Source organism: Notothenia rossii, assembly GCF_949606895.1.
Source record: "Notothenia rossii genome assembly, chromosome: 9".
Taxonomy (NCBI): domain Eukaryota; kingdom Metazoa; phylum Chordata; class Actinopteri; order Perciformes; family Nototheniidae; genus Notothenia; species Notothenia rossii.
In genome coordinates this window covers 21,427,680-21,443,579 of record NC_136907.1, presented here as the reverse complement: position 1 = coordinate 21,443,579, position 15,900 = coordinate 21,427,680, and the positions used below count along the sequence as shown (strand labels likewise).

General features: G+C 38.6%; 1 protein-coding gene across 1 annotated transcript in view; it reads left to right on the top strand.

Annotated features, from left to right (window-relative positions):
* Window positions 1–2,732: 2,732 nt before the first annotated feature.
* Window positions 2,733–15,900, top strand: part of auts2a (activator of transcription and developmental regulator AUTS2 a) — a 281,667-nt gene continuing 268,499 nt past the window's right edge. The window contains 2 exon segments of the mRNA XM_079647564.1: window positions 2,733–2,826; window positions 5,607–6,342. Coding sequence (XP_079503690.1) covers window positions 6,055–6,342 — 288 coding nt within the window. The 5' untranslated portion in view covers window positions 2,733–2,826; window positions 5,607–6,054.

The window sequence follows — 15,900 nt, the reverse complement described above, 5'->3', positions numbered from 1 at the left end:
CTTATTATATGTTCTACTTTGGATTCCTAAAGCTTTTAGTCTACTAACCCATCATCCAAGGTTAGTTTTCACTATAAGTACAAAATATTTTTTGGACGGACACTATAATTTACAGTTTTTTACCATGTTCAATCTTAATTTTCTTTAAAATAAAAAACATCTATATTGAATCTGACTTTTCTACATCCAACTGACAGGTTTATCATTACTTTGAGAAAAAAGATTATTAATTTAACCCTTTTAGAAGGGAAGATATGGTCATTTGTTCTGGGAATGTCATTTTTTAGCCTGAAACCTGAAAAACAGGCTCGGGGTTTAACAGGTCTTTGGGTTGTTTTATCTTTTAGTGAAATGTATTCTCACACTATTCAGTAGCGCTGTTTATGTCGCTTCTTTCTGTCTTCTTCTGACAGTGGGCACACGTTGACACTATTCATAATTAAGGTTTGCCCTTGAACAGCGGGTCATGCGCCGCAATTTAGCAGTGGAAATGCCATGTGTTTCATGCACTTTAATGGCATTAACCACTTGTTGATAAATGTTAAACCTCCCACACACATTTGTTAAAGCCACTTTATCTTTGATTAATACCATCAACAAATCACGTGTCATTGCAAAGAGGATATAATAGGAGAGAAAAAAGTAGCTTACTCTTCACAGATACATAGAGATATAATTTAGTAAGGACGATTGTTCTGCCTGCACAGTGCAAATAATAAGGGCTATTATAGTGCTTGTATAGACAGACCTGTAGGGGGAGGAAAATGAGCTCATTCTTGTATCAAGAATCTCTTTGTAGCTTTAAGTATCCAGCAATTCAACTTGCATTACACTCAAAGTGTCATTACATCCCACTTGAGGCTCCTTCCTGACAAGTACAGATAATAATGATGAAGATGAACACAAATAAGGTAAAAGATGGTAACATGCAGGTGGGAGATAATATGGGGATGTTTTTCTATTTGTGGATTTGATTCTCTAATTACCACCATCTGCTGTCTGAGTTAAACGCCGAAGAGGAAGAGAGGGAGTGAAGCGTTGTGATCAGAGTTGGCAAATAAAGATATATAAGTACTGTAACAGGAGACATGCATTATGTTTCTTTTAAAGGTAACACTAGGAATGGTTGGCATGTGATTGACTTCTCCCAGGGGCTTAATCCTGATAAAGTTAATGACATAATGGCTTTACTGTCAATATTACCATCCACCAAGAGGGCCTGTTTTTTGGTTTGGATAGTTTTTAACTTTTTATGATGGCTTTTTTTGAGCAAGATTACGGAAAAACTACTGGCATGACTCAAAAAGACACCATTTGTGAAAGAACGTCTTCAATGTCTGTGAACATGTTAAATGCAGCATTGGTCTTGTCCCAGGTCTTCATACCATACTTAAGTACCATTCTAGTTATTTCAAGTGCAAAGCACTAGACCGATGTTACAAGATATACGTTGGAAATCATACATTTCTGTTGTTTCCATAATACATAATCATATTCAGTTTTTGAAATGCCCAAATGTGGAGTTTGGTTTGACTGTGAATGAAGTTGTGGATGCAGAGAAAATTAGGGCGAAGGTGTAATTAAAGCTGATCAGGGTGAGGCTGAGGGGAGGGGTGGACAGCACATTTTTCTTCCCCATCTAACGAGTAGTGGCTGAGAGAGCTGAATTAGCTGCCTTGCTGTCGTCTCTCCCCTGCCATGCTACTTTGTCACAAGGACACTCCTCCTGGAAGATGAGACACAGTCAAGTGCATGTGTATCCCCTGGCATTATTATTACAGGCCGGTGGGGTCCTTGTTCTGGGAATTGAGGCACTTTAGCAAGCTCTGCGCCGCACCACTTAGCCTCTGCATCATTAAACTGAGCTAAAAATACACAGCCCACCCATGGTCCTCTGTTCACAGAAGACCAGTACATTTGCACTCTGAAACAATCGCTAACTCCTGTTCAGCTGTTCAGGAGAGGTGTTGCATCATAATTTTTCACTCACCAATTGCCATGACAATACAAAAACAGTATGATTTACAAAATATTATTAACCCACTGATCAGTATTAATAACATTACCCACCACACACAAATTCACACTGTTGTGTTCACATTGTTGTCAATGCCAAAGTTGTCTTATCCCCAAGGTATTAATGGACATACAAATCAATATGTGTTGATGGAAAGCTGGTGTGACATCTGCTACGAGGCAGCACAAATGCCAAAGCTCATACTTTACTGCAAAACCAAATATTTATGACTGCTACTAATGTTTTTTTTTAACATCGATTCATCTAATTTCAATGAGACGTTTCGTCCATTAAATATCAGTAAATACTGAGAAATGCACACTATAATTTCCAACAGCCCAAGGTGAAATCACAATTATATGATGTTGGTATGCATAACATCATAGAATTAAGATTATAATAAAAAGCCAGCTGACACTAAGGTATTTACTTCTTATGGTTTGTTTATCTAATACTGGCCTTTGAACCAACAGTAAAATACATTTAGTCCTGGCAAAGAATTATATAGATTTTTTGTAACTGCCCTCTTACATTATCATGTTTCTCTCTCAAGGGCAACTCCATGTCAATACAATTAATCATTCAGCAGACCCGAATCAGTTAGGCTTTACTGGGAAACATATTTGTGGGCTAAAATGTTGAGGATTTTGAAATCAATCACTGTATGTAGTAGCGAGAATAGCACAGCTATTTGGTAACATGCAATACATTGGGCACTGCACTCACGCGATAGTTAACCCCACAGGTGTAGGTAATTGCCTGATTGAAAAGGTATTGTAACTGGATACGCAGAGGACCAGACTTCTAAGGTATGTCCCCTTTTCTTTTCAAGTGACACTATTGTATGATTATTTATAAGTGTAACACTTCTCTGTAACTGTGAGTGGGGAGATGTGTTAGTTGGCCCCTAGTGTCCCTGAAGCAAATGCTTTCATGCACCAGCTAATCAGATAGCTACCTGACCTAGCGCAAATAGCCTACAGACTTACATGTATATTTTAATAGTTTGATATATTTAAATATATGACTTGGATAATAGCAGACAGGCTGTGGAGGTGAACTGAGTCACTGAGCACATGTGAATGAAAGACTTAGCTACTTGTTGCCTACTTCATTAAAAAAAAAAATGTGTCAACATATTGGTGCAGCTAGCTTGTTTGTAAACAGCTTAGTTGTTCAAATTAGCATAGCCTAATTTTCTGTTTCCGGTTAGCTTCAGCAATTATGCTATTAAATGCATATTCTTTATGATTATAACTCACTTTACAATGGCCAATCATTATGTTAGTGTTTCTTTTTTATTCACAGCTTGCGTTAACATAAAAAACTTTATAGGCTACTGTTACACCTTCTTGCATTCACTGCCATAAAGTGTATGCCAAACTAAAGACAGAAATGCGTCTAAAATGTACTCCGAAGGTTAAAGAAAAGGTGTAAACTAGCATGTCTGGTTTGTGTTCCGCAATTTTCCTGGTTATTCTGTCTCTTTATTTTAACTCTGAGTCTACCAAATGTCCAGAGACGGCACTATTTGCGCCGAGGAGGAAGCGTGCAGCCTGTAAAGCGGCACTGCGGCATCGCTGTATCACTGCGCCCCGGTCCCCGTTCTCCGGGATCCTGAAGCTCGGATCTGGGGAGAGGAGGAGATACCCTATGGTTTTCCTTTGCGGGATTTATTTTGTTAGCTTCAAACCTTCTTGTGCGTTGTCTTTTAATAGTGAACGAAGGCCTGCAACTTGTCCGGACGGTCCCTCCCCACTCGCAAGGGTTTGCATTTCTTCGTTTTGCATGACGTGTCTGGAGCAAAAAAAAAGAGAGAGGCTTGCTTTTGTTGTGTGTTTTACAGTGGAAAATGAAGCTTGAGAGCCGGAGCGGGAGGCAGTGCCAGTCCGCTGCTGCTGCTGTAGGTTGGACTGGATTGCAGAGCCTGAGATCTCTACTGACAGACAGCATAGGCAGACAAAAAGGGACTGTGAACGAAGACAAGGGAAAGAGTCTTTTACTGAGCTAGAAAAAGCCAGGGCGAGTGCTGGAATACAGTTTATTCCCCCCATGAGCGATATTTTGGGAGCTATTTGTGCAGTGTGTGTATGTGTCATTAGATGAGTGCTGGCACGGGGCATCAGGTTAAAGGCATTGGTACTCGGGGAAAAAGGTTTAGGACCGTCTTCATAGAGATGGAAATACCTTTTCTGGATTGTTTGAAGGAAGAACATCTGAATGGAATAAATCTCTTTTCAAATTGTTGCTCCATAATTAAATGGTTGCACGCTGGCTTGTTGGATGTGCCTTTTTAATTTGTTGTACATGTTTATAATTGTGCATGTTTAAAACATGTGTTACTGTTAATGTATTGTATGCTGCAGAAGCCAGATGAGCTACATTGCTTGACAACCTGTGTCCAAGGAGACAATGTAAAGTTGAATATGGTGGTTGACTGTGGTAAATTGCTTTTGGTGTGTGTGTTGATGCCGAAAGGTGTGAATCCTCTGTTTGATATGTCAACCAGCATTTGGAGGCATGGTTATTCAGGGTTATGGATATGTAAAAAGCCTGCATTCTGTTGTTTCAGTTTTCTTCCACATGGAATACCATTTCTATGATGTAATGGATGAGAATTGATATTCTGGACACATAGAGAAGCCATATGTGATTTAGACTACAATGCCAGATTGACTTTCAGTGGCTTTAGGCCTAGGCTTTAGGCTATGCCTTGAGAACGATCCAGAATAGGACTGCAAGCTGTTGAATGTTGCATCTAATATTGTTAAGCAGCCAGATGCCTTCAGTGTCGGACAATAAAGGCATGCACCTTAAGATCTATAGTGAAGTGCAATATGGCATTATCAAAGGGTCTTGATTTATGTGTAGTGTGTAAAGGCTAGAGGACATCACCCTGTTCTATAAGATCTGCTTTCATTTATTCAAAACAGAAATATTGTTCTGTTTTATTGGTGGAATATGTGAGTGAAATATTGTGCCCAATGTGACATTTTGTTTATTCCGACAGACTTTTTAAAGATTGATACATGTTAGACAAGTTTTATTCAAGAAAAGCCTTACAATCACTTCTCTTAAACTTGAGATGATATGTTCTACTATATGTAAAAAGCTCAAGTCCTACGTTTATATGCTTTAACAATAATATTGAATGTGTTCAAAATTAATGTTAATTTCTAAATTATGTAATTAACAAAAGTGGGAGGATAGAATACATTGACAGTTCTCAATTTGGATTTGTTTTGACAAACATGCTCTCTGTATGTTGATTGAATATAACTGGCAGTGCCAAAGACAACAACAAGTTCATGTTGTGAGGTTTAAAACACAAAGTGGCAAAGTAAACAACTCTTCCACATGATTTATCGCAGGGCTTGATTACCTGGCAGCGTAAGAAAACACAATATGCTAAGCGAGCCTGAAGCCAGCCCAATTTTACATTCATTTTGCATCATGTAGAATGGCAACAGCCTTCTGTATAGTATGCAGCTCCCTTAAAAAACCTCTCGTTGACTAAATGAACAGTCGAAATTGCAGAGTGAACATGTGGCAAATGCTTGCTCTCTCTCTCTCTGTCTTTGTCTTGCAGGAGGTAGAGTTTACTGACCTTGGGTAAGGGAGTAGGTTCCTGAAGAAGAAGGATGTGGCATCACCTGCTCAACTCACCGTGGCGGGACATGTTCACTGAGCAGATATTTGCTTTAACTTGAAAAGCTCTTCCTCTGGCGGAATTGACAGCTTGGTGATAACGTGTTTAATAGATCATTTTACACCTCTGTCTTAGGATTTGATGGACTGCCTTTGGGGATTTTTGCTCAGAACCTAGTTTGGTTCAGTGACTCGATGCAGTTTTGTGTTACCTGTTAAAGGTTTCATCTGTTGGATATTACATGGTTACCTTGGATATAATACATCAGTAACATTTCTTGGATATTGTGGAATTTCTCTTCTGGGGTTTCCACACAAGTGGAGGTCAAGCTGTGCCAGTGTTTGGCACTTGAAGAGTTTGTTTCTCTGTAAGAAGTGGGTTTATCTGGATGTTTCCCATGAAAGGCATGGATGGCCCTCGATCTAGTGGCCTCCGCAAGAAGAGGAAGTCCAGGTCGGTGAGGGATCGAGACAGGAGATCAAATGGGATAAGGAACAACCATGTTAAGGGCTCGGTCTTTCGCTTTTCCTCTGACTCAGAGAGGGAGGGCAACAGGAAGCCCTCCTCATCCCGCCCTCGACCCCCACGGAGGAAGCGAAAGGACTCTACTTCTGCCGAAGAGGACATCATCGATGGCTTCTCCATCACAGGATTCGTCACCTTGGAGGCTCTGGAGGTGAGTAAAACACTCTGTTAAACGTGGTGTGTGTTGAGTTGTTTGCCTGACAATCGTGTTGAAAATCTGTAACACTGTGTAAATATGTGTTGGTTCTTGTGTGCCTCTCTGACTCGGCCGGCCAAGTGTTTTGGCTCCAGTCTGCATATTTGGCTGTTGTGAGCTGGAGTTGAACAGATGTAGCTTTAAATGTAGTGCTGCAGCCAGAGATTACATCTGTGTCACTGAAAGACTGTTGTTTAGTGTACTGCTCTCAATTTGTTTTCAACAACAGTTTTCCAGCAAAGACTTACACCAGATTAGGGTTGTTAGGTACGTTTGTAGTGTAAAAAAGCAATTTGAGCTATTTTACAATAGTTTATTCAGAGTAGGACTCATTTAATGTGTACTGACTATTCATTTGGTTTGGATTGCAAACTGAGCATATGCTGTCTTCCAACAATATATCATAGAATTTTACAGTATGTAGCACCACTGCTATTTTTGTCTATAATGATAACTGACAGATTGGTGACAAGTGTAAAAGCAAAATTACAAAGCAAAAGTGTGTTAAGGCACATTTTTCCAGCATTTTACGACTCAGTTCTAGTATCTGGTACCTACCAAGCTACTGGAGATGCACATTACATCCAATTAATTGGCATATACATATATGCATAACTCATCCACATTCTGTTGCTCGAAAGGAATTTGTTTTCTCCAGTTAAGACAGCAAGCGTGAAGACGTATCACACTGAAGTAGTATGTGTTCTGTACTCCCTGTTCACTTCGATGTACACAACATTCACTGCCTATACATTACTACATAAACTACGCCATACAATTTACCGTACACTTTGCTATACACTATGCCATACAACCAATAACCTAAGTAACTATGCCATTCAATGCATCATGCAAAACCTATACTATGGCTTACACCATGCTGTTGAAGATGATGTCAAATCAGGTTCAAACAGCAAACATGTCAGAATCCTGCCTCTACTGACTTAAAAATAACAGTGTAAAACAAAATAGATAAAAGTACTTACTTACCTTACTTAGACATTAGTAAGGTGTTAGGACACCAGGAGCATCCAGAACAGCTGCAGCGCTGGCAACATAGATTTTGCAAGTTTTTAAACAATTTTTCCTTAATTTGGTTTTTGGATAATGGTAATGTAAAGCACTGTTTAACACAAAACGCCAAACATATATTTAAATTATTGTTTTACTTTCGGCATACCTTTTACTACTCATTACACCACTCATAGACTGCTTGGCCCCAGCATTAGTGTGTTCACCACTTCAAATGTTGCTTCTTAAATCATGTATGCCATGGTTGGGTATTGTTAAATTGGGTTAGGGTTAAATATTACCAATCCAACTAAGTTTTGGATCAAATGTTTGTAGCATTTAGTATTGTGTTCACCCTGATCTTATTTTTGCATAATATGAAAATAGTATGCACTATGCAACTTTACAAGGTCAGACTTGAGAACATACCAGGATAACACAGCCTGACTTGCACTTTCTAATACATGCAGTGTGATAATAAGCTCTTGATGGCTGGTGTGACCCATCTCAAGGATATGTACAGCAGCACTCACTTGTCCTTTTGATAGTCGGATCAACTATTTTCACAGCTCAAGAGTGTCATTTATTTAGAATAACTCTTAAAGACTTTAGCCTGCATGTCTTTCTATTTCTTCTTGTTTGACTTTTTTTTATGTTCTTTCCATTCATATTTTCTGAGTCAGTCTACTCAGGCACTGATATTTACATTGAGTGTCTCTTTAGAGGACACAATATTAATGTCAACAGTTAATCAAACTGATCATTCTTTAGGGCAATATATACAGTATTAATCACGTGTCATCTATACTTATATGAATCTAATATTATATAATATAAATATGTATCTGTGTCAGTATATCATTGAATGGAATAAGGATATTTTAGTCACTATTCACATTTTTTTTGTGAATTCAGTTTTTTGTGTTTTTGACATTCAGCATATGATGTTCTATAAATGTATGAACATTTAAAAGAAGTGTATATGATGTTGTTGCCTTATATGGCTGATTGTAACAGTTTACTGTTTGTTGTAGAAAAATATTTGAACATTCTGTTGCCCTACACAACAGTTGTAGCCTTTTACTGAAGTTAACCACATGATTTATAGATCAAAACAAATTGCAGTATCGAATGACATTAATATCAAACGTCAGTAATATGAAAGGCACTTCTTACAAAACAGTCTTTTCAATGACTGATTCACTGAGTAATAAATGCTCAGTTCAAGTACGAGCAAGAAATAAATATATACTCATGTTTGTGAGAGTGTGCAAATATCTACACACAGGAGGATTTCTTTGAGATTGTGACATACTGTAAGGTATTGATACACTGTAATTTAGGGAACTAAAGGGAGATGGCAATATTGTTTTGTATCATATCTAACATTAGTTGGAGAACTTTAAATATAGCAGTTTGACGCCCTGTGTCCAAAATGTTGGAGAGCTGGAGATTCATATTTTTATGCGCAAATTCTCTGAAAGTAAACTATTGACTATGGCCTTTAACCACAAACCTCCTCCCACCAAGCTAGTATTAGTTTACTCTACTATTACACAAACAAAGCAGCACATCCGTACACAGTAGATGCTGGAATGAGAGAATGCTTATAATTCTGATTTAACCTAGAAGATGGATCATTTGTCATAACTTCTCCATGTCCCCTGTTTCCATACTGGCCTCACTTCTGGTCTGACAGAAACAGGTGGAAATGTTGGGTAATTATATCAAACACTGCTGTGGGATCATTAAGGCGAAACAGTCAGGCTTCTGATTGAAAGGTTAGTGATGCAAAGATCAGTCTTTTTTTTTATGTAGGCATGGCATAAAAAGAAAATCCCACCCTAGAGTTACTGCCTCTGAAGTACTACTTGACCCCCACTTATTCATTATAGCTGGTCACAGGCCAAATAGAAGACACTTTACTTGGCAGCTCTCACATGACTGAGTGTTAATCAGGAAGTTGCTGATAAAAACTTAAATAAATACAAGGTATTAGATTTTAATAGGATTACATTCTCCAAAATTAAATCTTTAAAATTCAGACGTAACCATATTATTCAGGATTGTTTGAGAAAAATGTCCTCTGTATTTCAACTAATGATCATAATTGTCACTGCCTGTGTATAGCTGAAATCATTTTTCTGCTGTTTGAAATTGATATATTCAATACAATAAATCTTCTGTTTCCTTATTCGCCTACACACTCTGTAATAATGTGGGTGGGATCTTTCCTTTTACAACCTTCTTTTTAATTGCTATATTTTGCTTTTGTGTTTTTACCAACTGTGATTAAAGACTGTGTATATATGGAAATATGCACAAGCATAACATAGCACCAGTGTGACTCTTTCTGTCTGAGTAAAGTTACATTCTGATGAGGTCAGACCCCTGGAGGTATATGCTGGTGCTCTCCATCTGTCACCCCAGTGCTGGAGCTACACTGCTCCCAGGCCTGCTTTCATGTGCATGCTGATATCTTAGCTTTCCCTTTCTGTTTTTCAGTCTCAGGACTGAAGCCTCCATGATCAGGCACTTTACAAACCGAAATTGCTTTTGTTTTCATTGGTTTTCCTACAACTTGTTGTGTTTATCGGGCGGTTTGTTGGTGGTGTTGTTTGGAGTAACTCATCCATGTGGGACAATTGTTAACAACAGATGAATAGGAAGGCGCTTTTGGAATACACTTGACGAATCAGAAAGCATGTAACTGCTTTTGGTGAATCTTCTCTGGCCTTTTTATGATAAGTATTAGACAGTTTTCACCTTCAGCCAAGTCTTAATATTACAATGATTTGCTTTTTACTTATGCAGGATACAGAATGTGCTTCTGAAATACTCACTGCAAGTAAATGATTCTGAATTCTTTACAACGCTCTTTGTAAAATCAACCATAATAGCTGTTATCGATCCCAACTGAGAAAACACGTTCTCACTCTGCGTTCCTTAAAATGTAAAACACATTATAACCCAATAGGCCTATTCATACTTGCATATCATTTAATTACAAATGTGAGCACAAAGCCATGCTACAGTTGAACTGTTTAGCAGTAAATAAACAGATAACATTCTTATAACATGTGATCATATGGCTGTTTCTTTTTTTTTTAGACGTAAAAAGGTATCAAGTGCAAGAAGTCAATGGGTAGCTTGAGGCATTTTGAGCTTATATTGATTGGAGAATACTATTAATACTACTATGTTGTTTCACACTGTAGTTTTCTCATCCATAACATAATACATAATAGATGGATAAAAATATCAATATAAAACAGATATGCATTTATTATGAGCTATTAAGTGTAACAGTGGAGCTTGGGCATCACAAAAGATGCTACAATCACTCACTGTTGTTTCCATTCTGCGTTTCAGAAATGTAGCTCTCTGCTCATTTTCCTTAAATTGAGTAAGAAATGAAAAAACAATAAGCATTCATTGAGCGCAGATCAAAGTACAAAGAATCAGAGACAGATTTCTACTGAGAGAGGCCGTAGTGGGGACTTATTGCAGCACTTCTCTCTCCCTGTAAAACGTTTGCTGTGTGCCCGTTTTACTTGAAGTGTTCCTAATTTGGCACTACTGCATCAGCTGCTTATACAGGCTTGATCAGGCTGCTGTCCAATCAGACTCTTTGTTTCCCCAACCTTTTCTTTGCTGTTTAACATTGTGACTCCTTTTTTATTTATTTATTTGTTATGTTTGTATTTCTTTTCTATTATAGATCCTCGTCTTCTTTCTCAGCAGGTTAACGGCAGTCTATTACATGACTGACTGCCTGTGATAATACGATGAACAGCTCAAAAGCAGTACTCTTTAAATGAACACATTTGCAGTTTCTGTTTTACTCCTTCTTTTCCATAAAAAGACACACAAGAAAATAGCTTCACTAGATAGTCCAGATGAAGATATTATCAAGATGTCTTGCAACAAAAAGCTATATTACATATTCCACGCCAGAGGTTAAATCCTTTCTCCGGTTTTGGTTGTCTTGGTTTTGCCGAAGTACAGCTGAGGTCGTAGCTTGTCGTGGGTTTTGGACCATGAGCAGCAGTGTTTTTTTTGCTGTATCCTGAAACGGTCACCAAGAGTTTATTTTGTTGGCATTTTGGTTCATTAGCTGTACTCAAGCACAACATGTAAATTCACTAACAGGATTTGTGTCAGTTCCGCTACGAACTCACAGGGAGATATGTGTTAAAGCAATTTTTGGCTCTTGTAAATTATATTGAAGTGTTGCATCAGGTTGCACACAAGCACAATCACAAGATTTGACATGCTTAACCGCACCATAGCAGACCACTAGCTGCTGACCACCAGAGAGCAAGGGGAAAGGCAATCGATTGAGAGCTTTAATGCTTTTCACTGAAGGCTTCACATCACACTGACAAAAGGTCCATAACGGGGATATGCATAAAACATGTCTGCTGGTGGAAAACCAGTTTCATGAGAGCTGTGGCAATCCTCTGCCCGTCCTTTACATTTCATTTCAGTACCACTGATGCACCAGCAGGTCCTTGTTGGTTCCAATGATGTGCCATTTCCTATTTATGACTTTTTCAGCATTCTTTGGTTAGTTAATATTGTGCACCAGCTTCACCCCGTCTGTCACACCCACAGTGGCCTTGGACAAGTGACACATAAGCCAGGGCACAGTGGAGCATCATAGTTCATGTTTTAGTTGAGTCATCAGTGCGTGTGGGTGGAGGTGGTATGAAGAACAAAATGATAAATGGGTTCATTGATGAGTTGTCAGACCTTCAAATAACAAACGGTTAGCTAATTAATGCCTATTGACATTTAAAGTGGAGTTAAGGACAGGACTCATACTTAGCTGGAAGGATCAACTGCAGTAATAATTATGTCGGCAAAGGGCATTCCTCTCACATATGGCCAAATAAAGATGATGAATTGCAGTTTAACGGTTTGGCATTTTTCTCGTCTTGTATTCTGTTTGTAGGAAGATGCTGTCTGCTTGCCAGAATTTCAAATACAATTGCTTCTCTTTGGCACAGCCCTCAGAAGTCAGCCTGACGGAGGACTTGTAAGTGCAGGCAGAGAAGAACACATTGATTGGGACTTCATTGTACGAAAGAGGCTAATGTGAAATCAAATGTATTGACAGCTTGTTTCCAAAAGACTAAAAAAGAATGACATTTCAAACAATTAAGACAGATAACTATCATGCCAGGTTTTCTTACAGCTTTGTTCCTGAGAGAATTCATGTTGATGAACAAGGTTGCCTTTGGAGAAAGCTTTTATTTTTCTTGACGGCTCTCCTTGTGCCACGCTGCCTTGACAGATATTCCTGTCTAGCGAATAATACCACTTTTCCAGCCTTTTAATTAATTTTCCATCTTCCACACATGTACAATATTTATTCCAGTCACTTGGCAGTAGTGGCTGCATTTTGGAGGTGTCAGAGAGTGATATATGATATGCATTAATATGCTGTGACAACCCAGTGAATGACACATTCATGAAATAAGATGTCATCTCTGAATTTAAAAAGCAAATTAGATCATCTCCGTTGGGTGGGATTTCTGGAAGGGTCACAGCATTCAGTTATCAAGCTGTTTTGAGTGTGCAGTCATCAAAAGGACCAGTGCTGCCCTGTTCAAAGCCCCATTGATCGCCTACCACTGTACATTTGGTATCGTCGTTTCCTAATCGCCCACTCAAGCAGGTAGTCTCTTGTGGTGTCCCTTCGCTGATGCTGTTGGTAGACATTTTTTGCCATAGATGCAGAATTACTTTGTCTGCAATATTGAACCGTGTTAAATGCTTTACAACTCAGACGCTATCTTTTCCAGCAAATTTCTAATTTCCCTGCCTCAGGTCGTGCTGTGACAGCCTTTCCATCTGTCACTAACATGGTTCCATTGTGATTGGAATGTAACTGCACAGAGCTACAATGCATGAAATCCAGGTGTAAATCCACCCAGGATGCTTTTAAGATCTGCATCTGCCAAAGTAGGAGCTGCTTACACACACATTTAGTCACATCAAACGGCTTTTTCGATCTAAAGGAGAAACGTCACATTCAAAAAAGATATAGGGAGTATTCAAGTAAGAATAGAAGTCTGATTTTGTTATATTAAGCTAAGAGGGCTGTTAAGTTTTCTTTTTAAATGTAACCTTCTTACATAAATTCTTTTAAACTTGCATATAACATGCAACGTGCTCAGGTTTGGATTGATGTCTTGCTGGTGGAGAGGCTCATAAGCACCTGACTCACGTGCCACAAACTGTCACCTTCAACTCACTCATTAAGGAAGAAACTGACACCGATGCACTCGTATATACTCAGGCAAAACAAATAGCTCTGCGTCAGGGGAAATATGCCGCAAGCAGCATTAATGTTTGAAGATGACACACAGCAAAACAAATGGGACTATAGGATGCAAGAGCAAGGCAAAGTGATGATCAGTCTTCAAACTATTTACATATTTTATAATAATGTTTTAGCCACAGGGAATTGTTTTACTTCTAAAATGTTATTTGTTTTAACTAAGGGCTGTCCATATATTTCCACTATGCTGAATAATTAAATAGATAATGTCAATATTTCCCAATAAAGCCTCCAAATGGGCCTATTTCTACTCTAAATGATGTTTCCCTGTCCATCTTAAATCATAGATACTGTTCAGTTTGTGTACCGCGTAAAGCTTTTTGTTACTGCATTGACAGCTGGAAAACACCTTCAAGTGCTAATGTGTGTTTTTGTCATGCAATGGACAGACTTGTTTGCAAAGACTGAAGGCTGTTGTTGCAGAGATTCATGAATGACAATACCGAGGAAAATAAGACAACCATAAATTTATGTCTACATTAACGGCTAATCTTTTGCTAATGGCACACCCGGAGTGGCTAAAGAACATCGGATTAATGGATCCAGCTCTTTAAGACCCAAGGCTCCCTGACACTTGTTAATGTAGCATACAGCTCTGAAATGAAATCATTGTGTATCCTTATCCAAGTATTAGCACAGAGGCAAATCACATCCTCATCCTGGTATAATTAACTTGCCTCCGTTAAGAAACATGTATTTATGCTGATCTGTGAGGCACCAGCTCGCTGAGCCCAGGCCATTTTATTTTCCATTTCATCTTTGTTTTTATTTTGGCAGGTTCTAGTGACAGATGTGAGGGGGGAAGAAATAAATGTTGGTTAAGGTCGATTGTAAAATGCCATCTCTGAAGTAGAGCCGTGGCCACTCTCTCTTTAGTGTTTAATGGCTCCCATGATGATGAATTTGGACAGCTTTTTCTTTCTTACTTGACAAGAGACCCTTTTCATGCTTAACTGCACAGTGCATACTAATGGTGGTGTGTTCAAGAATATGAAAGCATGTGTGTGACTGCACCACGGGCTGGTGGAGATCTCTACCTGCAGCTTTGAACCTCTGATCCCCCGTCTCTTCTCTGATCCTTCTTTCAACCAGAGCCAGCCTTCCCATGTTTCATTTCCATCTGTTTCCAAGCCTGCACTCAGATAAGCTTTGCTAAAAAAACCTGCACTGCTTCAGTTCTTTTTTTTTTAAAGAATTGTTTACCCTAGACTGAATGCCAGGCTTTATTCCACTCACAAGCTTTTTGCAATATTTAGGAAATTGGCGTATATCATAGCCTCTAATACCTTACACTTTGGTTTTATCACCACACCTTAGTTATCCCCAGGCTGGACTATGTACTGTAGCACAGGATGCAGTTCCATCTCTTTCAGGTCAGATGATGTTTAAATACTAATGAAAGGCTCCATGTCTGCGTCTCAGTATGATGTCACCCCCCTGCCATTGCCTGTGGAAATAACTGCTCTAGATGCTCAGTAGGAGGTTTTCTGTGGACTGTAACTGCGAGTCACTTCGGTCCCTCTTTGGATACAGCTTTTAAGTTAGCCATGTTATGTACTCTGTTCGGCATCCAATGTAAAAAGGGTTTTGGGCCATCCGCTTGATGTTGGATCACTTTTGAAGCAGATCAAATATGGCTTTTCGAAGTGGCATTTTGATATTTTAGCCAGTGGGAGTCAAGGCGTACAGTCACTAGAACGTGGTTAATAAAGCCTTGAAGTTTGAGCTTTCACATCTACTACCAATCTATTTATCAAATACTTATATATTTTAAACAGTGTATCTATTACTTTTGGCTAACTATTTGAACTATTTATTTATAACTTTAACCTTTTTCTTCCAACAACTTACCCAAAGCTTTAAGCAAAACAAAATGTGCACTGTTAATCCATCAGTTTTAGCTAACTGTTAAACTGCAAATTCCACTTGAAATATGACCGCATACAGTATATTCTTGTTTTTATGCACCACGACACCAAGTCAAATTCCTCGTACGTGTAAACCTACCTGGTAATAAACCTGATTCTGATCTGATTCTGATACTCGTCTGGATTTTCTTGAACTGGCTACCTGTTGCTTTTTTACGATCCTATGAATTCTAATCTTAAAACAAACAAGACATTACATTACATTGCATTTAGCTGACGCTTTTA